The sequence below is a fragment of the Microcaecilia unicolor genome, chromosome 10, assembly GCF_901765095.1.
Source record: "Microcaecilia unicolor chromosome 10, aMicUni1.1, whole genome shotgun sequence".
NCBI classification, from domain to species: Eukaryota; Metazoa; Chordata; class Amphibia; order Gymnophiona; family Siphonopidae; genus Microcaecilia; species Microcaecilia unicolor.
Window position 1 is genome coordinate 96842223 of NC_044040.1, and position 25807 is coordinate 96868029.

The following is a 25807-nucleotide window of genomic DNA, read 5'->3' on the forward strand; positions in this document are numbered from 1 at the left end:
GTAACCCCTAATTCTTCCTGTTCCTAAGCGATCACACATGCTTATCCCATGCCTTTTTAAATTCTGGAACAGTCCTCGACTCCACCACCTCCACCGGGAGGCCATTCCATGCCTCCACCACCCTTTCTGTGAAATAATACTTCCTTAGCTTACTCCTAAGCCTATTCCCTCTTATCTTTGTCATATGCCCCCTCATTCCAGAGCTCGCCTTCATTTGAAAACGCACTCTTCCTGTACATAAATGCCCTTGATATATTTAAATGTCTCTATCATGTCTCCTCTCTTCCAGCATATACATGTTGAGGTTCATAAGCCTGTCCCTATAATTTTTGCATTCAAGACCGCTTACTAATTTCGTAGCCACCCTATGGACCGACTCCATCCTGTTTATATCCTTCCGTAGGTGCAGTCTCCAGAATTGCATGCAGTGCTCCAAATGAGGCCTCACCAGAGACTTATACAACGGCACTATCACCTCCTTTTTCTTGCTGGTCATGCCTCTCTTTATGGCTTTATGCTAATAGAATTTTATTTTTTGCATTTACATGGTGGTTTTTTTGATCTTTTTGATAATCTATATATGTTCCTCTTTTAGTATAATTTTTACTGTATATTATTATTTTTTATGCTTAATTTATTTATTTATTGTTTGTTTATGTTTATAGACTCCTGATGTAGGCCTATTCGGCCGAAACACAACGTTGTGTCGAGTCATTTTTAATGTGTGATTGTTACATTACTATTTGTTTGGAAATTATTAAACTTTGTTTTTTTAAAAAAGATAATTTGGTTCCATTCTTTGGATAGCCTGGCTTATATTCCCACCTTTTTTATTTTTCATGCCTCTCTTTATGCATCCAAGCATCCTTCTGGCTTTGGCTGTTGCTTTTTCTACCGTTGTATCGCTCCATGGTGCGACCGCACCTGGAGTATTGTGTTCAGTACTGGTCTCCGTATCTCAAAAAAGATATAGTAGAATTGGAAAAGGTACAGCGAAGGGCGACGAAAATGATAGTGGGGATGGGACGACTTTCCTATGAAGAGAGGCTGAGAAGGCTAGGGCTTTTCAGCTTGGAGAAGAGACGGCTGAGGGGAGATATGATAGAAGTGTATAAAATAATGAGTGGAATGGATCGGGTGGATGTGAAGCGACTGTTCACGCTATCCAAAAATACTAGGACTAGAGGGCATGAGTTGAAGCTACAGTGTGGTAAATTTAAAACGAATCGGAGAAAATTTTTCTTCACCCAACGTGTAATTAGACTCTGGAATTCGTTGCCGGAGAACGTGGTACGGGCGGTTAGCTTGACGGAGTTTAAAAAGGGGTTAGATAGATTCCTAAAGGACAAGTCCATAGACCGCTATTAAATGAACTTGGAAAAATTCCGCATTTTTAGGTATAACTTGTCTGGAATGTTTTTACGTTTGGGGAGCGTGCCAGGTGCCCTTGACCTGGATTGGCCACTGTCGGTGACAGGATGCTGGGCTAGATGGACCTTTGGTCTTTCCCAGTATGGCACTACTTATGTACTTATGTACCTGTTTGAAAGCTTTAAGGTCGTCCCGACACAATCACCCCCAAGTCCCGCTCTTCCTTCACACACTGAAGCACTACACCCACTATACTGTACCGTTCCCTCGGAGTTTTGCGACCCAAGTGCACGACCCTGCATTTTTTGGGATTAAACCTTAGTTGCCAAATATCGGTCCATTCCTCTAGCTTCGCTAGATCCTTCCTCATGTCATTCACACCCTCCAGGGTGTCCACCCTGTTGCAGAGTTTAGTATCATCCGCAAAGAGACAAATCTTACCAGACAGCCCTTCCGCAATATCGCTCACAAAGACGTTAAAAAGAGCCAGCCCTAGGACCGATCCCTGTGGTACTCCACTGACGACATCCTTTTCTTCAGAGCAAGCTCCATTTACCACTACCCTCTGTCTCCTACCATTCAACCAATTTTTTACCCAATCAGTTACTCTAGGTCCCACACCAAGGGCACTCAATTTATTTATCAGTCGCCTGTGCGGAACCGTGTCAAAGGCTTTGCTGAAATCCAAGTATACTACATCAAGCGCCCCTCCCACATCCAACTGTTTGGTCATCCAGTCGAGGAACACAGTCAGATTCGTTTGACACGACCTGCCACTAGTGAAGCCATGCTGCCTCGGGTCCCGCATTCCATGTAGTTCAAAAAATGTCACAATCCTCTTTTTTTAGAAGCGTTTCCATTCGCTTACTCACCACCGAGGTCAGACCGACAGGTCTGTAATTCCCTACCTCCTCCTTACTTCCACTCGTGCAAAGGAACCACATTCGCCCTTCTCCAGTCCAGCGGGATCACTCCAGTTTCTAAGGAAGCATTGAAGAGGTCTGTCAGCGGAGCCGGCAAAACTTCTCCGAGTTCCTTAAGCACCCTCGGCTGTATCCCATCAGGCCCCATCGCTCTGTCTACTTTTAGTTTGGCAAGCCCCTCACAAACACAGTCCTCCGTAAACGGGTCTTGGTCTACCATACCTCCATCCCCTTTAGCCTTTGCTTTCTGCAGCCCTACCCCCAGTTTTTCATTCGTGAACACAGAGCTAAAATAATCGTTAGGCAGTTCAGCCTTATCCTTATTTTCCACATATTGCATATGCAAGTCAGATGTACCTGACTTGCATATGTTTTGTAAATTGTAATTACAAAACAAAAAAAGGGGCATTAAAATACTTTTTTAAAAACTGTTTTGAACCTGCAACTAATTAGTTTCATAGAATACTCTTTAACCTTTGTTCTATATGAAAGGGTAAATATAGTACTATTTACAATTAACTTGTTGTGCACTACTCATGGCTTTATAAATCTTTATTATATCTTTCACAAGCTGAAGAGCCCCAATCCTTTCTTTATAAAGTAGCTGTTTCACCCTCAACCCCATCATTTTTTTTTTTACACTTTATTATATCTTTCTAGCTCTGCAGTATCTTTATATCTTTCTAGCTCTGCAGTATCTTTTTTGAGATGGGATATAACAGTAAACAAACATATTTTGTTATATGCCCCCATATTTACTGACTGAAAAAGCTGGTTTCTGGCCAAGGTCCCAAAACATTTTCTTTATCACTGTAAATGTAAAGCTAGAAAAATCTGACATTTCCTGGCACCAGCTATAAAAAGAAACTAGATATTAAAACTATCTGATATGCAAATTTGTTTTTACAGAATGTGATTTTTTTTAAAGATTTATTTCATTTATATATTGCAAACATCAGGGGATAAACATTCCCCAGAAAGAAAGAAACACTGGGAGAGGAAAAAAGAGGTATGGGGAGAGATCCTGGCTAAGATTTCTTGGAACAGCACCTGAAAATGATAGGCTTGCCTAGGACAAACACTGGCACTGCCACATCACCATAAGAAATAGCTACTGTCTGAAGAAGGGCAGACAGTCCAAATTCAAATAGAAGGTGCTATAGATCTGAGTCATAATCATCATCCAGTTCCTCATGAAACAAGTCCCATTCATCTTCTGAGTCTGTGAGGTCATCATCAGTGCCTGCTGCCAATAGCATGAGCAGCATTTCGCCTAGCTCAAAGGTCACCATATCATCCTCATCGTTTTCAAACAAATTATTGCCCTCTCGCTCCTCAATCAACTCCCAAATGTGGTTCCTTCTCTGGGTCTACAAAAGAGCAGAGATTAATTTATGCAAAGCTTACACAAAAAGCTGTTACCTGACACTTTATTCCTCAATCATGCCTGACTGAAATAATTATATGCATCACCCTCCAGTGTGACTACATCATACTTCCTGGAATATGTTAAGAGTGTTTAAAAGAGTAATGTCTCCAAAAGGACTTAGTTTTGCCTATACCATGATAAGAATGAACCTCAAACTCCTATGCCAGTGTATGTTGATGATTTAAGTCTCTCAGATTTACTGCTAATTCTTATCTTGACATTAATATGTCTTACGTTTGTCAACTAGTCTGACCATTGTTTGATTTCTTTTTACTGGTCGTGTTTCTCTGCTTTTGCTTCCCCTCCTGTTGCTTATACTAGGAAGTTCAGGACACTAAAGACTTCTTGCTTTATTGTGACTCTTTTTCTCATCACTTTAGTTTACGTTCCTTGGCAAAACAATTCTCTACTTGAAATGTCATCCTCTCCTCTTCTTTGGATAGGGTGACCACATTTTTTAAAGTTAAGTCTCAGCCATGGTTTCATCATGGCATGAGGCTACTTAAAGACAGCTTCGTGCAGCTGAGAAGCTTTGGTTTAGGACTCTGTCATTTTCTAATAGAACTTCATTTTTAGAGCAAGCAAAATTCTACCAATCTGAACTGCTGACAGCTAAGAATCATTACTTTTCTGAGTTCCTTCACAAAAATCCTATTCCTTCAAAATTGATAAGAATCATCTGATGTTTGCATAATCCCATTCCACTTTCTTTTCTGTTTCATCTTACTATTGAAGGCTTTACTGACAGTTCCCTGGAGAAAGTAAATAAGCTGAGCTACCTTCCCTTCTGATCCTTGTGGTTACAAGGAAGGAGTAAATTCCTCTGCAGACTCTGTAGGTTCAGACAAGGTTGCAGAAAAGATCATTGCTTCATAATTAACTTTTTGAGAAAACTAATGCTTTCCAACCAATGCAAATTTCAGTTGCCATCACTTGGGTTTTTAGATTATGTTTGATTATACTTTGATATGGGCAGAGATGTTTTTCCAGTTTCTCTTGACCTATCTGTGGCCTTTGATTTGGTTGACTACAATATTCTGCTCCAATGACTTTTCGATCTTCATGTCTAAGAAACAATTTATGCTTGGTTTAGTTCTTACCTTCACAATCATTTCTTTTGCATTTCATGATCCCAGACTGCTTCCTCACCTAAGCTACTAACCTCTGGTATTTCTCAAGATTATATTGCTGGTCCCTTTCTCTTTAATATTTATCTATCTCTCCTTGGACTTCTGATAAAATCCCTTGGCTTTACCTTCTGTATATATTAACCCCTAGCCCAATTTAACCCCCCCCCCCCCCAAAAAAAAAAAAAAAAAACTATCTATATGGATAGTTGTTTTTTTTTTTTTTTTTGGGGGGGGGGGGGGGGTTAAATTGGGCTAGGGGTTAATATATGCAGAAGGTAAAGACAAGGGATTTTATCAGAAGTCCAAGGAGAGATAGATAAATATTAAAGAGAAAGGGACCAGAAATATAATCTTGAGAAATATCTAGATAGATAGATAGATAGATATAAAATGGCAAAAAAGTAATGTTACAGATGGGTCGCTGGATAAGAGTGTGTAATTTGTTAAATATGTTTAGAAGTTTTTTTATTTTATGTATGTTTTAATAATGATTTTCATTGTGTATGCTTTAGTTTGTAACCTGCCTAGAAAAGTACAGGATATACATTTTTAAATACATAAAATTTAAGCAGATGCCATTCAATTCCATATCCACTTGACACTGGCATCGATGACTGTATGGTAATCATCACTTTTAAACTGGATCTGATCTCCCTGTGGTTAACTCAGAACCGGCTGAAACTCAATGCAAGTATTTTGTTCAGTTTTGGAGGCCGAATTTTGCTAAGGATGTAAAAAGCAGGGCCGGTCTTAGGCCGAGGCGACTGAGGCGGCCGCATAGGGCCTCGTGCTTAAGGGGGCCCTGCGCGGCGCACCTCAACTCCGCCTCATCTATCTTGCTCCGGCCTCTGGGTGCTGCCTTCAATGGTTCCGCGGCGCTCCGAGTCCTGCCACTGGCTGCCGCCGCCAGACCCAGCCAGATGTGACTGCTCTGTGCCTCTCCGTGGTGTGAGCCTCCTGGTGCCTGACTTCTGCAGCGCGCTCCCAGAGCCACGACACACTCTCGCCCCATGACCTCCTGACCACTGATGCGACACGCGGCCCGTCCACCCCCGCAATGCGCAGCCCGCTGCGACACAACTTCTATCCTCAAGGGCGGGCCGTGTTGTAGTGGAAGGCACTTCAGGAAGACCACTCTCCTTCCATTTCCATTGCATGCATCACAGATTCACAGGCATCTGTTTCCAACTTGCAGTAGTTGGGCACACCCACAGCCTGGTTCTGCTGCACTGGTGGTCTGGTGGACTAAAGGGAAAATAGCAGCAGCAGCAGCAGCCGGTAAGTCCTGATTTCTCAGTGATTTTGACCATGTATAGAAGGAAGAGAGAGAAAGACTGGACTAGGGGGAGAGAGATACTGGGGAAACAGAGGGAAGGAAACAAGAGAGACCTGCTGGAGCAAAGGGGAGGTGGAAGATGTGGAGAAAGGCTGGTTTGGGGGGATTGGTGGAGGGAAGAGACAGACTGGATCACAAGGAGAGATGCTGGTCTATGAGTGAGGGAGGGAGAGAGGCTGGACCAAGGGTGGGGGTACAGGGGGTAGGGAAGAGAGAAGGGAGAAGCTGGACATGGAAAGGAACAGGAATATAGACAGGAAATGCAGACCATGGAAGGGAGCATAGGGCAAGCGAAGAGATGCTGACTACAGAGGGAGGATATGGACACTAAGAGGACAGTTGCTGAATATGGAGGGAGGATAAAGACAGGGACACTGAGACACTGGTGGACAGGGTGAATAAGGAGAGAGAAAGACAGGGGAGAAAACGAAGGATAAAGAGAGAGAGAAAACGCTGAATGGAAGGGGGAGGGAGTGGGAGATGTTGGATGGAGGGAAGAAAGAGAGAAACACTGGATGAAAGATCATGTGACAGAGGAGAGAGAGGGGACATGCTGGTTGAAAGGGGGAAACAAAGAGGACATGCTGGATAGAAGAGCGAGAGAGGGGGCATTCTGGATGGACGATGGGAGAGGTGGGAAAAGATGGATGTAAGTAGAGATAGAGAAGGGGAGAAGCTGAATGGAGGAGAGAGAGGGGACATGCTGGATGGAAGGGGAGGAGTGGGGACATGCTAGATGGAAGGGGGAGGGGAGACAGAGAAAGGGAGACACGGAAGGGGGAGAGAGGAGACACACTGGTTGGAATGGGAGAGTGGGGGGCACTGGATGAATGGGGAGAGGGGGATACGCTAGATGGAAGGGGGAAAGAGGAAATGACATTTCTATTTTTTGCTTTATTTTAATTTGTTCATTTGTACTGTGATTGGAATATGTCATATTTAAAAATTTACATTTGCTATCTTTACATTTGGCATATATTTTAGTGTTGCATTCATTGGAGAGTCTAGTTTCTTGGGGTTTGGTTTAATTTCAGAAGTTCTTAAAATCATATTAGTGTATTTTTAAGAATATGGGTTGAAGAAAATTTAAATACTTTACATATGACTATATGTCTGAGGTATGCCTAGTTATATTGCTGTAAATCCATAAGCATTTGTATTTTTGTCTACATATTTCTATTTTTAGTTCATGGTTACTTATTCTATACCTGGTAAGGGTCTATCCGTGTTCTGTATGTGTGAAAGACCAGGTATTCTATTAACACTGAATGTCTATGTAGGGCTGATCTGTTCTAATCCGGCTTGTTTAGTTTTCCAATATTGATATTGCATTGTTTATGCTGCTGCCCTTGCTGTGTGACTCCTGGAAGTTAGTGCTATTATGGTATTGTAGAATTGTTCTTTAGGTCCTAAGAACATTTTTTTGTGTTTTATATCCTTTTATGTGTGGTACTAGTCTTTGGGATGTGATTTTAGATCACGCTTTCTCAGCAGAGCTCAAGGCGAGTTCCATTCAGATACACAAAGTCAATTCTTCCTTCTTCATGGAAGCTCGCAGCAGCAAGCGTGGCCGCCAAGAGGGGGGGGCAGGGGGGACAAAAATTCCCGGGCCCGGGCCTCCAGGGGGCCGGGCGCCGGAGTCCTACCGCCCTCCGTCATCACAGACCTCGCGCCACCTGGGCCCGCAGCGCTCCTGACAGCTCCCTCCCTACCACAGTCGTTGTGACGCTCAGCTTCATTTTTTCCAGCTGCCCTGCATTTAAAAGTTGCAGCGGCGGCAGCGAAAAAACAGCCTCGCCTCTTCTTTAAGCCCTTCCCCTTCTCTTTCAGCGTGCACTGATGCAACTTCCGGTTTCCGCGAAGGCGGCACAGTGCACGCTGAGAGAGAAGGGGAAGGGCTTAAAGGAAGGCGAGCCTGTTTTTTCGCCACCGCTGCAACTTTTTAAATGCAGGGCGGCTGGAAAAAATGAAAAAAGAAGTCTCCAAAATCTTTTATATTTAATTACCAAAAAAAAAGAAGGAAGCAATAACCGGAATGGATCATGTGGTTTTGCTCTGCCGTAATAGAGTTGATGATGGATATTTTTCAACATCGATATTAATATAAGATTTAGGCACAAGGCCCCTAAATATGGAAAATAACTGTCTAGATGAAGAACTATCTATTAAAGAGGTAAATATGATTTTTTTAGCATCACTGATTGCTCTTTTATACATTTTCATCATTTTTTTTTCCATTCTAATTTAAACTGTTCATCATGGGTTCCACACCATGATGTTATAGGTGTTGACAACTGGTTTTAGTTTTGCAAGATTCTCAGTAAACCATTTTACATTATGGGATGATGGTATTTTATTTTGTCAATGGAGCTAACGTGTCTGCAGTCTCAGGCAGAACCCTATGCCAATTGCTATAGGAATCCTCAGGATCAGAAAAATCAAAAAGTAGTTGAGATACAGCTATATTCTAAAAATTATCACCATCTATGCATCTCCTAGAGGTTTTAAAAGAGAGAGGTCTCTCATTACAAATTTTGAGATAAAACAATTCAGTCAAAAAATGGTCCGACTATGCTGATGCAGAGTCTTTTCTACAATACCTGCAGAAGCGCATATTTGCCAGCTTGTGCAGCAGGAGCAGCCAGGAGTGTCGCAAGCCAGAATGCGCCTTGTAAGACAAGACCTAGAGCTCCATTGTGCTTCCGCCCCACCTACTTTACTACTACTACTACTTATCATTTCTATAGTGCTACTAGACGTATGCAGCGCTGTACACTTGAGCATGAAGAGACAGTCCCTGCTCGACAGAGCTTACAATCTAATTAGGACAGACAAACAGGACAAACAAGAGATAAGGGAATGTTAAAGTGAGGATGATAAAATAAGGGTTCTGAACAAGTGAACAAGGGTTAGAAGTTAAAAGAAGCATCAAAAAGGTGGGCTTTTAGCTTACATTTAAAGAATGCCAGAGATGGAGCTTGACGTACCGGCTCAGGAAGTCTATTCCAGGCATATGGTGCAGCAAAATAAAAGGAACGGAGTCTGGAGTTAGCAGTGGAGAGAGGAGAGTTGCTGGACATGGATGGATGGAGGGAAGGGTAGGAGAAATGCTGGACATGGATGGAAGTGAGGGAAGACAGGAAGGAGATGCACATGGATGGAGGGGAGAGGAGAAATTCTTGATATGGATGGAGGAGGGGGGAGAGTTGAAATGCTTGATATGGATGGAGGGGAGGGAAGAGAGGACATGAGATGAACATGGATGGAGGGGAGGGGAGGAGAGAGAGGATAAATGCTAGACATGGATCGAGGAGAGGGAAGAGAGGGGAAGGAGATGCATCCTGATGGAGATGAGGGAAAGGGAAAAGAGGAGAAAAACTGCACATGGCTGGAGAAATAGGCAAAAGTTGGATCCACTCTATACCTCCTCCAGTCAAGTCCGCGGACGACCCAGCTTTTTACCTATGGATGTAGGGCAAGAAATGAACAAGAAGGAGGCAAGTAAAGAAATAAATGGAAAGGAAACCCTGAAGTGAGTTAAGGGAGCAGATAGAGAGCAGCAGAATCAGAGACTGGGACCAACATGATCTGAAAAAACAGTCACAAGACAACAAAGGTAGAAAAAAAAATCATTTTATTTTCATTTTAGTGTTTGGAATATGTCCAATTTGAGAATTTACATCTGTGTCTTATTTTGCAATGTATAGCAATGTTCTGTTTTCTGGTATTGTGCTGCATGCAGAATCTGTATGCTAATTTGGTTTCTGTCATTTTGGGTATACTGGAGCGGGGAGGGGTGGGTGGGCCCCAGCGAACTGGTCTGCACAGCTCCCTGCAGTTGCTAAGACCGGCCCTGTCCGTCATCGACCGTCTGCCACCAGGCCGGGCCCCCTGCATTGAAATCACAGCGCCTCTCACCTCAGTGTGAAAGCGCTGCAGGCAGCAGCAAATCGCCTCCCTTCGGGCCTCCTTCCCTCTCTGTGTCCTGCCCTCACGGAAGTTACGTCAGATGAGGGCGGGACACAGGGAGGGAAGGAGGCCCGAGGAGGGAGGCGATCTGCTGCTGCCTGCAGCACTTTCACATTGATGTGAGAGCGCTGTGATTTCAATGCAGGGGCCCGGCCCGTGGCGGGCGGAGGGGGGGACGGGTGGTAGGGGGGAGCGGCAGTGACCTTGGTGGGGGGCCCCGAGGGGGGCCTTGTCCTGGCCTGGTCCAGTCTCTCGCGGCCCTGGCAGCAAGGGGAGCTGATTTCAAAGCAGCACACCCAGGAGCAGGAGGACTAGATTTAGGACAGTCAGTCTATCTCCAATATAGCTGATTTATGGAAAAAATTAGCTACTGTAAATGTGTTGTGGTTTTGTCTTTAATGGGAACCTATGCACTTACATCTTTTTTGGCTGCAGAGTAATAGGGGAATTTGAAAGTACTGATCGTTTCTTAATTAATATTTTTCCTTTATTCTCCTTTGTTATGAGAATTGGAACTACTAATTGTAGTGGACTTGAACTGAATAATTTCTGCGGGGGGGGGGGGGGGGGGGGGGTTCATGATAGCATTGTGCTTATTTCAATCAGTATTTCTGTACAAGTTTAGCTTCATTTTGTCTTTATTTGAAATTTCATAAATAAAAAAGTTTCTAAACATTGAATAATCTTATCAATGGGGTAGAGCTAGGGTGGGGCTAGGGCAGGAGCGGGCCTGCACAGGGCCCCGCACTTGCTAAGACTGGCCCTGGTAAAAAGACTTAAAGCAGTTTAGAGGAAGGTGACAAAAATGGTATGGTGCTTGCACCAAAAGACGTATAAGAGGCTAAAAAAAACCTGAATTCATATACCCTAGAGGAACAGGGGAGATATGATACGACATTAAATACCTGAAAGGTATTAATATAGAAACAAATCTTTTCCAGAGAAGGGGAAATGGTAAAACTAGAGGACATGAATTGAGGATGCACTGTGGTAGACTTAGGAGTAATGTCATGAAATTCTTTTTCATGGAGAGGATGGTCGATGTCTGGAATGTGAGATGGTGGACAGAAAAACAGTGATGGAATTCAAAAAGTTGTGGGATGAACACAGAGGATCCCTAATTAGAAAATGAACATAAGAACCTAAGTATTGCCATACTGGGACAGACCGAAGGTCCATCAAGCCCAGCATCCTGTTTCCAAAAGTGGCCAATCCAGGTTACAAGTACCCAGTGGTGGCTGGAGCCGGCTCGCAAGAGCCAGTTTGTTAAATTTTTTACCAACTTGCGAGCCGGTTGTTCTTGAGGGCGAGCCGGCTCTACTTCCTCCCTCCCTCCCTCCCAGCTACAGGGTCCCGTCCCTCCCTTCCCTTGTCCAGCGAATTCTTCGGGGCATGCAGTCTTGCCTGCCCGCTGACGGATTGCTCTTTAAAATGGCCGCCGAGAATGCCAGCGGCGGCCTCAGCGAGACTTTCTGCTGAAGTCTTGGAGGTCGCCCTTGTCTCGGCGGCCATTTTGAAGAGCGATCCGGCAGCGGCGGAGAGCCAGCGCCGGCAGTGGGCAGGAAAGACTGGGGATCTTTCCTGCCTTCCCCGAAGAATCCGCTGGACAACCTGAGTGGCTGGAGGGGGGCAGGGGAGAGAAGGGAGTCACTAGGCATAGGTGGCTGGAGGGGGGCAGGGGAGAGAGGAGAGTTGCTGGCCATGGTTGGCTGGAGGGGGGCAGGGGAGAGTTGCTGGGCATGGGTGGCTGGAGGGGGGGCAGGGGAGAGAGAAAAGTCGCTGGGCATGGGTGGCTGGATGGGGGCAGGGGAGAGAGGAGGGTCGCTGGACATGGGTGGATGGAGGGCAGGGCAGGGGAGAGGAGGGTCGCTGGGCATGGGTGGATGGAGGGCAGGGGAGAGAGAAGAAATGCTGGACATGGATGGAGGGGAGGGAAGAGTGAGGAAGGAGATGAGATGAGGGAAAAGGAAGAGAGGAGAAAAACTGCACATGGATGAAGAAAATAGGTAGAAGCTGGATCCACTGGACAGTCAAGTCTGCGGAGGACCAGAAATGAAGAAGAAAGGAGGAAAGGAAAGAAATAAATGGAAAGGAAGCCCTGGAAACGGAGTTAAGAGGACAGATAGCAGCGGAATCGGATACTGGGCCAGCATGATCAGAAAAACAAAGTCACCAGACAACAAAGGTAGAAAGTCATTTTATTTCATTATAGTGTTTGGATATGTTCACTTTGAGAATCAGGTGCTCACATTAAAAGTTTATATTATTTATTTACTAGTAAAAAAGGCCCGTTTCCGAACAAATGAAACGGGCGCTAGCATGTAGTTTTTTTTTTCCTCCTGTAGTTTTTCCTTTGAGAGAGAAAAGCACTGTATGAAGTGGCGCTGTCTTTTCCCGGGGTGATTGAGGTCAGGGAATCCTTGAGGTGGGTTAGGGGTTGCCTTATGCCAGGGATGTTTTTTGTTGGTTGGCGGGAGAGCAGCACTGTCTGGGGCCGTCGGTTTTAACGGTATTTTTGGTCCTTGTGGCAAGCAGCGGCGTCTTGTTTTGGGTGGTGTGGTTTGCGGAAGGAAGAGTACGCCACTCTTTCGGTTCATTATAGGGCAGCAGTGTAGGAACGATGCAGGAGGAATGCAGGACGAATGCGCAGCGGGAAGCAGCGCGGTGTGTGCATCCTTGAGGTGGGTGACGGGTTTTTTGAGGCGGGGGATGGTTTTGCACGTCCTGGGTTGCTTGGTTCGTGAGAAGCTGAAGGGGGGGGGGGAGGTGTTCCAGTTATGTGCACGTGCGTGATAATGTTTTTTTTTTTTTTTTGTTGCCTCCGGTTTTGTATATTGAAGGAGTTAGCGGTTTTGTATATTCAAGCAGTTTGCCAGCCCGTCTCTACCGAATCCTAGGCTGGGGAGGAGTAGGGAAACACGCTCCGCGTGTTTCCCTACTCCTCCCCCCGCCTGGGTCAGTCTGTGATGCAGGCTAGGTCGGGTTTAATTTTTGCAGGTGGCGGTGCACATTTCAGATGACGAGGGGCACACTGTACTCCTGTTTCCTCCCCGGGTCCAACAACAATATTTGTGTACATACCCAGTGCTGGGATATTCTCTGTTTCCAGCGGCGTTCTCTGCTCTCTGTGCTGCTCAGACAATGAGGCATTCTACAGCTGAATGCTCCTCCCTTCTTCTGTTTTTTTCTTCTGATAGGTGAGTTCTATGTCGCATTCCGTTGCCTGGTAACAGTTCTGCTTGTTAGTGGGCAAGCCCCTTCTGATAGGGTCCCTTCTGATAGGTTCCGTGTTATGTCGGATGGCTTCACCACCATGAAACCATGAACCCTTTATCGTGTGCTGTGACTTCAGAATCTTTGTCCTCAGAAGTTCACGGTGCGTTTTATTATATTAGATGGCATTTTATCGCACATTAAACAATGAATTAGACTGGCACCTGAGATCATTAATTTTTTTTCCTGGAGTAATGCATTGCCCCCCCCCAGGCTCTCTCCCCGGCTATAGCCAGCTCTGCAATTTTGGGGGGGGGGGGGGGGGGGGGGGGGGCACAGAGGGGGAACCGGGGAGAGAGTCTGTTAAACATTACCAGCACACCACTGCAAGTACCTGACAGATCCCAAAACAGAACAACACATTTAGGCTGCTTATCTTAGAAATAAGCAATGGAGTTTCCCCAAGACCATTTTAATAATGGCTTATGGACGTTTCTTTTAGGAAGTTATCCAAAACTTTTTAAAACCCCATTAAGCTAACTGCTTTTACAAATTCTCTGGCAACAAATTCCAGAGTTTAATTACATGCTGAGTGAAGAAATATTTTCTCCAATTCATTTTAAATCTACTATTTTGTAGATTCATTGCATGCCCCCTAGTCCTAGTATTTTGGAAAGAGTAAACAAGCGAGTCACGTCTACCCATTCCACTCCACTCATCATTTTATAGACCTCTATCATAGCTCCCCTCAGCCGTCTTTTTCTCCAAGCTGAAGAGCCCTAGCCACTTTAGCCTTTACTCTAGGGAAGTCATCCCATCCCCTTTATCATTTTCGTCGGCCTTTTATGTACCTTTTCTAATTCCACTATATCTTTTTGAGATGCAGTGACTAGAATTGCACATAAAATTCAAGACGCGGTCGCACCATGGAACAATACAAAGGCATATTAACATCCTCATTTTGGTTTCCATTCCTTTCCTAATAATACCTAATATTCTATTTGCTTTCTTAGCTGTCGTCGCACGCTGAGCAGAGGGTTTCAACATATCATTAACCATGACACCTAGATACTTTTCGTGGTCAGTGACTCCTAATTTGGAACCTTGCATTACGTAGCTATAGTTCAGGTCCCTCTTTTCCACATGCATCAGTTGTACTTGCTTACATTAAATGTCATCTGTCATTTGGATGCCCAGTCTCCCAATCTTGTAGGTCCTCTTGTAAATTTTTCACAATCCTCTTGCAATTTAACAACTTTGAATAACTTTGTGTCATCAGCAAATTTAAGTACCTCACTACTTACTCCCATCTCTAGATCATTTACAGATATGTAATAAAGAGCGGTCTAAGCACAGATTCCTGGGGAACCCCACTATCTACCCTTCTGCATTGAGAATACTGACCATTTAACCCTAAACTCTGTTTTCCTGTCCTTTAACTAGTTTTAATCCACAATAGAACACTACCTCCTATCCCATTGACTTTCCATTTTCCTCTGGAGTCTTTTATGAGGTACTACACTACTTAACATTTCTAGAGCGCTACTAGGGTTACGCAGCGCTTGTACAAATTAACAAATAAGGACAGTCCCTGCTCAGAAGAGCTTACAATCTAAAGGACGAAATGTCAAGTTGGGTACTTTGTCAAATGGCCTTTTGAAAATCCAGATACACAATATCGACTGGCTCACCTTTATCCACACGTTTGTTCACACCTTCAAAGAAATATACTACATCGGTGAGGCAAGATTTCCCTTCACTAACTCCATGTTGGCTTTGTCTCATTAATCCTGCTTTTGAATATGCTCTGTAATTTTTGTTCTTTATTTATTGCATTTGTATCCCACGTTTTCCCACCTCTTTGCAGGCTCAATGTGGCTTACAATACATCATAGATACTGGAAATAAGAAGAGGATATAAATTTGGTTTTACAGAAAGATTTTGGGTTACATGGTCATGAAATACAAGATAGTGGTATTACAGAAGACATTATTGGACATTAGAAATACAAGATAGTGGTGTAGCAGAGACATTATAAGACATTAGACGCGTTACTATGTTTCTGGGTATATTTGGAGATTTTTACATGTTTTGATCTTTGTCGTATATCTTTTCAAAGAGATGAGTCTTTAGTAGTTTACGGAAGTTGGCTAGTTCATAGGTCGCTTTCAAATAGCGTGGTAGTGCGTTCCAGAGTTGCGTGCTCATATAGGAGAAGGTAGAGGCGTGTATTAATTTGTATTTCAGACCTTTGCAGTTGGGAAAATGAAGATTAAGGAATGTTTGAGAAGATTTTTTTGCATTCCTGGGTGGCAGGTCTATTAGGTCTGACATGTTGGCTGGGGCAGCTCCATGGATGATTTTATGAACTAGGGTACATACTTTGAACGTGATTCGTTCTTTGAGTGGGAGCCAGTGTAGTTTCTCTCGTAGGGGTTTCACACTTTCATATTTTGGTTTTCCGAATATTAGTCTGGCTGCCGTGTTCTGGGCTGTTTGGAGTTTTTTAAAGTATTTGTTCTTTACATCCGGCATACAGTGAGTTGCAGTAGTCCAGATGACTGAGTACCAGTGATTGTACCAAATTGCAGAAGACGGTCCTTGGAAAAAATGGTCTTACTCTTTTTAATTTCCACACTGAGTGAAACATTTTTTTGGTTATGTTTTTCGCATGATTCTCAAGTGTTAGGTGCCGATCAATGGTGACTCCAAGAATTTTTAGGGTGTCCGAGATTGGTAGATTTAGTTTTGGTGTGTTGATGGTGGTAAATTTGTCCTTGTTGTGTTGCGAGGTGAGTACTAGGCATTGGGTTTTATCTGCATTAAGTTTCAACTGAAATGCATCTGCCCATGAATGCATGATACAGTGGGGGAAATAAGTATTTGATCCCTTGCTGATTTTGTAAGTTTGCCCACTGACAAAGACATGAGCAGCCCATAATTGAAGGGTAGGTTATTGGTAACAGTGAGAGATAGCACATCACAAATTAAATCCGGAAAATCACATTGTGGAAAGTATATGAATTTATTTGCATTCTGCAGAGGGAAATAAGTATTTGATCCCTCTGGCAAACAAGACCTAATACTTGGTGGCAAAACCCTTGTTGGCAAGCACAGCGGTCAGACGTCTTCTGTAGTTGATGATGAGGTTTGCACACATGTCAGGAGGAATTTTGGTCCACTCCTCTTTGCAGATCATCTCTAAATCATTAAGAGTTCTGGGCTGTCGCTTGGCAACTCGCAGCTTCAGCTCCCTCCATAAGTTTTCAATGGGATTAAGGTCTGGTGACTGGCTAGGCCACTCCATGACCCTAATGTGCTTCTTCCTGAGCCACTCCTTTGTTGCCTTGGCTGTATGTTTTGGGTCATTGTCGTGCTGGAAGACCAGCCCGACCCATTTTTAAGGCCCTGGCGGAGGGAAGGAGGTTGTCACTCAGAATTGTACGGTACATGGCCCCATCCATTCTCCCATTGATGCGGTGAAGTAGTCCTGTGCCCTTAGCAGAGAAACACCCCCAAAACATAACATTTCCACCTCCATGCTTGACAGTGGGGACGGTGTTCTTTGGGTCATAGGCAGCATTTCTCTTCCTCCAAACACGGCGAGTTGAGTTCATGCCAAAGAGCTCAATTTTTGTCTCATCTGACCACAGCACCTTCTCCCAATCACTCTCGGCATCATCCAGGTGTTCACTGGCAAACTTCAGACGGGCCGTCACATGTGCCTTCCGGAGCAGGGGGACCTTGCGGGCACTGCAGGATTGCAATCCGTTATGTCGTAATGTGTTACCAATGGTTTTCGTGGTGACAGTGGTCCCAGCTGCCTTGAGATCATTGACAAGTTCCCCCCTTGTAGTTGTAGGCTGATTTCTAACCTTCCTCATGATCAAGGATACCCCACGAGGTGAGATTTTGTGTGGAGCCCCAGATCTTTGTCGATTGACAGTCATTTTGTACTTCTTCCATTTTCTTACTATGGCACCAACAGTTGTCTCCTTCTCGCCCAGCGTCTTACTGATGGTTTTGTAGCCCATTCCAGCCTTGTGCAGGTGTATGATCTTGTCCCTGACATCCTTAGACAGCTCCTTGCTCTTGGCCATTTTGTAGAGGTTAGAGTCTGACTGATTCACTGAGTCTGTGGACAGGTGTCTTTCATACAGGTGACCATTGCCGACAGCTGTCTGTCATGCAGGTAACAAGTTGATTTGGAGCATCTACCTGGTCTGTAGGGGCCAGATCTCTTAATGTTGGTGGGGGATCAAATACTTATTTCCCTCTGCAGAATGCAAATAAATTCATATACTTTCCACAATGTGATTTTCCGGATTTAATTTGTGATGTGCTATCTCTCACTGTTACCAATAACCTACCCTTCAATTATGGGCTGCTCATGTCTTTGTCAGTGGGCAAACTTACAAAATCAGCAAGGGATCAAATACTTATTTCCCCCACTGTATGTAGACTTTGGTTGATTTCGTTGGAAATTTCACTTAGGTCTTGTTTGAATGGAATGAAGATCGTTTCATCATCAGCATATATGTATGGGTTGAGGTTTTGGTTCGATAGTAGTTTGGCCAAGGATGTCATCATTAGGTTGAATATGGTTGGTGAGAGGGGGGATCCCTGTGGAACTCCGCATTCAGGTATCCATGTGGCTGATGTAGTCGAATTTGCTGTCGCTTGATATGAGCGTGTAGTTAGGAACCCCTTAAACCAATTGAGAACTTTGCCTCCGATGCCGAAATATTCAAGGATGTGTAATAAAATTCCATGATCAACCATGTCAAAGGCGCTTGACATGTCGAATTGTGAAGTAGTACTTTCTTGCCGGTTGCTATCATTTGTTGAATTTGGTCATAAGCGTCATACGGTTTCAGTATTGTGATTAGAGCGGAATCCTGACATTTTGCCCGGTACTGACTTCAGGCTCACTTGTCTATAATTTCCTGGATCACCTCTGGAATCCTTTAAAAAAAATTGTCGTTACATAGGCCACTTTCCAATCTTCTAGAACCATGCTTGATGTTAAAGATAAATTACATATTACTAACAATAGTTCTGCAAGTTCATTTTTCAATTCTATCAGTACTCTGGGATGAATACCATACGGTCCTGGCAATTTGATTCTCTTCAGTTTGTCAAATTTCTCTATTACATCCTCCAGGTTTATAGAGATTTCAATCAGTTTCTCTGACTTGTCAGCTTTGAATACCATTTCTGGCAGAGGTATCTCTCCCAAACCTTCCTCAATGAAGACCAAAAATTCATTTAATCTCTCCACTATAGCTTTGCTTCCCTGAGTGCCCCTTTTATCCCTCAGTGATCTTGCGGTCCAACTGATTCTTTGTGTGTTTGCCTCCAACGCAATTTTTTTTTTCAGAGTCCCTCTTTGTCTTCTTTATCAGCACTTTGCATTTGACTTGGCATTCCTTATTATTTTCAGTTGGTTCCTTCTTTCATTCTCTGAAGGATTTTGTTTTAGCTCTAATGGCTTCCTTCACCTCACTTTTTAACCACACCGGCTGTCGTTTGGTCTTCCTTCCTCCTTTTTAATACATGGAATATATTTGGCATGGGCTTCCAGGATAGTATTTTTGAACAGCATCCATGTCTGATGTAAATTTTTTGACCTTCGCAGCTGCTTCTCTACACTTTTTTCACCATTCTTCTCATTTTATTATAGTCTCCTTTCTCAAAGTTAAATGCTATTGTATTGGATTTCCTGTGTGTACTTACTCCAAAGTGGTTAGCTGTTACCAATTGGCCCCAGAACCACTACCTGCTGCACCAGATCATGCGCTCCACTAAGGACTAGGTCTAGAATTTTTCCTCCTCTTGTTGGCTCCTGTACCAGCTGCTCCATAAAGCAGTCCTTGATTTCGTCAAGGTATTTTACCTCCCTAGCATGCCGTAATGTTACATTTACCCAGTCAATATCGGGGTAATTGAAATCACCCATTATTATTGTGTTCCCCAGTTTGCCAGATGCCCTAATTTCTGATAACATTTCCACATCCGTCTGTTCATCCTAGCCAGGTGGATGGTAATACACTCCTATCACTATCCTTTTCCCCTTTACACATGGAATTTCAATCTATAGGAATTACAAGATGTGTTTTGTTTCCTTCAGAATTTTCAATCTATTTGATTCAAGGCCCTTCTTAAAATACAATGCTACCTCTCCACCAATTTGATCCATGATATCAATACGATATAATTTGTACCCTGGTATGACAGTGTCCCACTGGTTATCTTCCTTCCACCAGGTCTCAGAGATGCCTATTATATCTAATTTTTCATTTACTACAATATATTCTAATTCTCCCATCTTGCTCAGCAGTTGACAGTGTTAATTTGCAATCTTTTGTCTGCTTTTTATTTAAAGACACCTGGATCTACTATGGTCTCTATTGCAACTTCGATATTAGGATACCCTATGGATGGTATAAAAATGAAACTTAAATGACTGCCATCTCTGTTTGAGCCATACTATTGTTGGAAACATCTACGCTCCTTTGGATTGGCTGACCACGGAGGAAAAATAACCTGCGGTTTTTTGATGACATCATATGCTGGGTATTTAAAGTCTGCCAGCCCTTGAGATAGTCTGAGACCATTGTCCTCGCCGAATGTGAGCAGCTTGCACCTGTTTGAACAGTGCTGTTGTCAGAAACATCTATGCTCCTTTGGACTGGCTAACTGTGGAGGAAGGAGGACCAGGCAGCATTTTGATGACATCACCCACTGGGGATTTACAGTCTGTCGGCTCCTGAGGCGTCATACCTCGGGCATCATGTCAAAGGGGCACATCTTGCTCTTTTGTGCACCCCTTCGTTTGCTCCTCGGAAGCGACAATTAGAAGCGACACAGTGAATTGAATTTTTATTATCTTTATTTGTTTTATCAGTGTTAAATCCTGTGATGGGCTGGTTAGCATTTATTCTGTGTTATCTAGGCTGTGGAGGGATGAATGATATATCATTTCAGGTAACTCCTATCTTTTGAGCTCCACTCAAACACCAAAAACAGCAGTCTCCTTCTCATGGAAGACTGGCAATTTAACTGTTCTAATCTTTAACTTCAAATTCCTGAGGTTAAACTTGGCAACAGAAAGTATCGTTCAGCTGTGTTAAGCCCTAAAAGGTGTAGGTATTTTAGTAACTTGACAGTCTAGCCAGACGTTAAGTTTAATACTGAGCGAGATTTTACTCCTATTGAATGCTCTTATGTGAATGCACGTTCAATATACAATAAGTCATTTTTGATTAATGATCTGACTGGGGATATGCAAATGGGTTTGTTGTTTACCACAGAGACTTGGGTTCCTGATTTATACTCGCCTCATGCTTTAAATAACTGCCCACCTGACTATAAAGCTATAAATCATCCTAGGCAGGATACAAAATGTCTAGCCATCTTGTATAGGGATATTTTAAGCTTAAAATTGCTTGATATTTCGAATCAGATGAATTTAGAGTATATGGTTTGTCAACTGCTAGATAGTTCATATGAAGGAACATTAGGTGTCCTTTTATTCTACAGGCCACCTGGAAACTGGCATTCTTCTGTTCATGATAAATTTAATTAAATAGTATATTATTATGTTCCTATTTTAACTAGAATGTTATTCTTGGTGATTTGAACCTCCATTTAGAAGACTTGGAAGATTCTAATGTGAAGCAATTTTTAAAATTAAACTTAGATTAGGACTTGTCAGTGCTACCCATATTAAGGGTCATTCCTTGATTTTATTGTTTACTAATTCTTATAAAGAATCGTTGGTTGACGATGCAGTCTGGTCTGATCACTTTCTCTTGAATTCTTACTTAAGAATGCCAAAATTATTAAAACCAGTCCCGACTCCTGTTAGAGTAAAACTGGGTCGTGATAAGTTAAATGTAGAATCATTTTGGCAGGAAGTGGGTTCAGCCCTGATTATCACATCAGTGAGCCAAATTTAGCCCTTAATGTATGGAACAAATTGATTAAAGTAACTTTAGATAAAATGGCTCCACTCAAAAAGAAGAAAACCAGGCAAGTTATAAATCCATGGTATACTAAGAATTTGAATTCTCTAAAGGTTAATTGCCAGAAAGAAGAAAGAATCTGGAGGAAGAACAGAGATAATCAGAATCTTATTGTCAATTAGAGATTAAGCTAACAGTTCAAGACTCTAAAAGGCAGTATTATGAAGATAGGATTAAGAAATCAGAGAATCCTATGAAAGAAGCATTTAAGAGCTTTACCCTGTTAACTAGAACAGATGGTATTCTCTCTCCTCCCATATGCTTCAACTTGATGCAGAAATCCAGGCCTGTTTTTTTTTTTTTTTTAAGGTAACAAAATCAGGCTGGAGTTTCAACCTACCCAGCAAGAAAATCTGTGTGAGTCTTCAGAACTAGAAATTTTTATCCACCAAGACGGCTCAAGAGCGATGAAACCAATGAAATTCCAGAAGACAGATTTTGGTCTTCCTTCTCTCAGATCTCTTCTGATACACTTTTAAAAGAATTGACAAAGCTTTCCAACAAGCCTTGATCTTTGGATATTTGTCCTTCTTTTCTACTGAGCTCAATCCCAGTAGACGTTTTGCTTTGGTTAACTTGGCTAATCAATTTACTACTTGCTGCTGGAACTTATCCTGACAAACTGTCTAACAATGTCCTAACACATATTCATAGAGCTATAGGGCTAGATCTTACAGGTGGAGAATTTTAGGCCTATTGTTAGCATTCTTTGGATGGCCAAGCTCTTTGAATTTGTGACTTGTATTTATTTATTCATTCTTATATCTCACAATTATCCAAAAAAAAAGTTTTGGCTAAATGTGGCTTATGTTAAGCATTTAGGAGAGGTTACAGTGTTGTATTACATTTACAGATTGTCTGGATCATGGGGAACGTTAGTAGCACATGTAGTTAACCATAAAATTTCTTGAAAAGATATGTTTTTAATTCTTTTCTGAACTGAAGGTAGTTTGTTATGTTTCTTATGACTTTGGGTAGTGAGTTCCACTATTTGGAGCTCAGGTAACTAAGGGGGTCTTTTACTTAGGTGTGCTGGCGTTTTTAGCATACTTTAAAAACAGGTGCATGCTAAACTCTAAAGACGCCCATAGGAATACATTGGCGTCTTTAGTGTTTAGCGCGCACCTTAGTAAAAGACCCCCTTAATCCAGCCGAGTAGATGGATTTGTATATTGCATTTCTGCATTTGGGTAAGTGTAGTAGTAGGTAACCTCTTGATTCTGGACTTGCGTTTCTTGGTGATAGTTCTATCAGATCTAACATGTATTTAGGAGCCAAACCAAACAGTATTTTGAATATTTGAGTGTTAGTTTTCAGTGGAGCATTACAAGCAGTGGGGTTACTCTTTCGTAATTTGACTATTTGAGGATTAGTCTTGCTGCCATGTTTTGAACAGTTTGAAGTGATTTTAGCATGTTTTCTTTACATCCTACGTCGTATGCTGCATTACAATAATGTATGCTGCATGTGGGAAAAAAGAACCCGAATTGTGGCTACATCATTGCAAGGTTCCACGTTAGGAGTTACGGACCAAGAAAGGGATCTGGGTGTCGTCCTCGATAATACACTGAAACCTTCTGCTCAGTGTGCTGCTGCGGCTAGGAAAGCGAATAGAATGTTGGGTATTATTAGGAAAGGTATGGAGAACAGATGTGAGGATGTTATAATGCCGTTGTATCGCTCCATGGTGCGACCACACCTTGAGTATTGTGTTCAATTCTGGTCGCCGCATCTCAAGAAAGATATAGTAGAATTGGAAAAGGTGCAGCGAAGGGCGACTAAAATGATAGCGGGGATGGGATGACTTCCCTATGAAGAAAAACTAAGGAGGCTAGGATTTTCAGCTTGGAGAAGAGACGGCTGAGGGGAGACATGATAGAGGTATATAAAATAATGAGTGGAGTGGAACAGGTGGATGTGAAGCGTCTGTTCACGCTTTCCAAAAATACTAGGACTAGGAGGAATGCGATGAAACTACAGTGTAGTAAATTTAAAACAAATCGGAGAAAATGTTTCTTCACCCAACGCATAATTAAACTCTGGAATTCGTTGCCAGAGAACGTGGTGAAGGCGGTTAGCTTAGCAGAGTTAAAAAAGGCGTTAGACGGTTTCCTAAAGAACAAGTCCATAAACCACTACTAAATGGACTTGGGAAAAATCTACAATTCCAGGAATAACTTGTATAGAATGTTTGTACGTTTGGGAAGCTCGCCAGGTGCCCTTGGCCTGGATTGGCTGCTGTCGTGGACAGGATGCTGGGCTCAATGGACCCTTGGTCTTTTCCCAGTGTGGCATTACTTATGTACTTATGTAGTTGGGGTAGTATCAAAGATTGTACTATAAGACGAATGATTTTAAACTAACCAATTTTCTTTATTTAGTTAATAGTCTACACAGCATGGTTTTAGGTCCATAGCATATAAACATTGTTACTAACATTAATTTCTGAAGTTAGGAGCTGTTTAAGTAGAGTGAGACAGGTGGCTCTCCTTCAGTTTGAAATCTCAGCTGGATGATTTTAAACTAACCAATTTTCTTAACGTAATGGTCTACACAGCATGGCTTCAGGTCCCAGCATAGAATAGAAACACTGTTGCTAACATTAATTTCTGAAGATAGGAGCTGTATAAGTAGAGTGAGACAGGAGCATAAGATGAAACTCAGTTTTCCTTCTTTAAAAGGAGCTAAATATAAGCAGCAGGTTGAGTTGCCTTTTCCCTTTCAGGGTGCTAGGTTGTGGAATAGCTTCCCTAGGCAACTTAAGAGAATTATTTACCTACCTTTTATTTTGGAATTTCATTAAAACATATCTCTACTCTAAGGACCCAGTTGACTAAGCCGTGCTGCAGGCACGCAAACATTTTAGCACACACTAAAAATTAGTGTGCGCTAATGCTAGACACCCATAGGAATATAATGGGTGTCTCTATCAGCGCAAGCTAAAATGTTTGTGCGCCTACAGTATGGCTTAGTAAACAGGGCCCTAAATGATGCTATGAATTTTTTTTTAATGGTGCACTATTATACTTTGTAATTTCCCTCTATTATTGAGTTTTGTTCTTTTGTAATCCACGTAGAGTCCTGTAAAATACGCGGAATATAAGATCGTGTATGGTATGGTAGATGTCGAGTGGTGCTTACATTGCGATTCTGGCTGTAAAGAACTAAGGCCAGTGCTACTTCTATGATCTGTGTTCTGTATATGGTAAGACAAATTTAGGTTGGGCTGGAGAGGGCTTCAACAACAATATCAGTAGTTGGAATGTGAGGACAGTGACAGGTGGACTTCTATAGTCTGTGTCCTATATATAACAAGACAGATTGGGATAGCCTGGAGTGGACTTCGACGGCAACTCACAGCAGTTGGAACATAAGGGCAGTGCAGGGTAGACTTCTACGGTCTGTGTCCCAGAAATGGCAAAGACAGACCAGGATCAAGTATTTTTTTTATTATTTATTTTCATAAATTTGCAATATATCATGCAAGCAATATTACTTGCTACAAAAAAAAACAGAGAAGTAACTCTTAAGAAAGTAACACAGGAAATATCATCAACCTCTTTCTCAGATCACAAAACAGGGGGTAGAGGCCTAAAATTAAACAGGAGATACACAAGAAACAAAAGAAAAAAAGTATAAGCCTTAACATGCTAAATCCTCAAGTCATTTTACATTAAATTTGACTAGTTATTAACCATCAGAGATTTTCTTAAGGTCCGAAAAAGCTCTTAATTGGGCTGGAAAAACAAAAGGTATACTTGACACCTAAATGTCCCCAAATCTGTCGTCTCCATACGCATCACCAAAAACTCCTTCCTTATATCTTGAGTTGCCTTAGTCACAATCAGGGAATAACCACAGTTTTTGACCAAAACAAAAATAGCTTTGGAATTACGAAAATACATTTTCATTACAGAGTTCAAGTGTTGCTCAAAAAAATGAAACTAACAGTGTACCTCTTTCTTGACCATCAGAAAATGACTTGTAAGTATTTACAGAAAACCTCTCTAGGTACCACTGAAGATATTCGAAGAAAATTCAAAATATATAAATTTAGAGACCTAGCTCTGTTCTCAATAAGTTCCAACTTTCGACGGATAGTCATCTTGTCCACCACTAGAGAGGACTAAGTACTTTTAATAGCTTTCACCTCTTGATCCAGATCATCAACCTTTCCCTTCAAACTATTAGTTTCAGACTCAGACACCTGCGATTTAGCCAATAATTGAGAAGCAGTCTGTGAAAAATTCCACTGCCTTCCAAAGATCTACTAAGGTAACCACTGTAGGCTTAAGCAGAGGAGGAACAAGCAACGATGGTAAAGAAGTCTCACCAATACCTCCAATGCAGGAGGATCACCAATACCTCCTGTTTCCTATGGTTCCGACTCCCAAATCTGCTCCACCTC

At 42.5% G+C, this 25807-nt stretch overlaps 1 protein-coding gene across 1 annotated transcript in view; it reads right to left on the minus strand.

Moving 5' to 3' along the window:
• Positions 1-3535: 3535 nt before the first annotated feature.
• Positions 3536-25807, minus strand: part of MKRN1 (makorin ring finger protein 1) — a 548705-nt gene continuing 526433 nt past the window's right edge. The window contains exon 7 of the mRNA XM_030215958.1: positions 3536-3664. Coding sequence (XP_030071818.1) covers positions 3630-3664 — 35 coding nt within the window. The 3' untranslated portion in view covers positions 3536-3629. The remainder of the gene's footprint in view (positions 3665-25807) is intronic.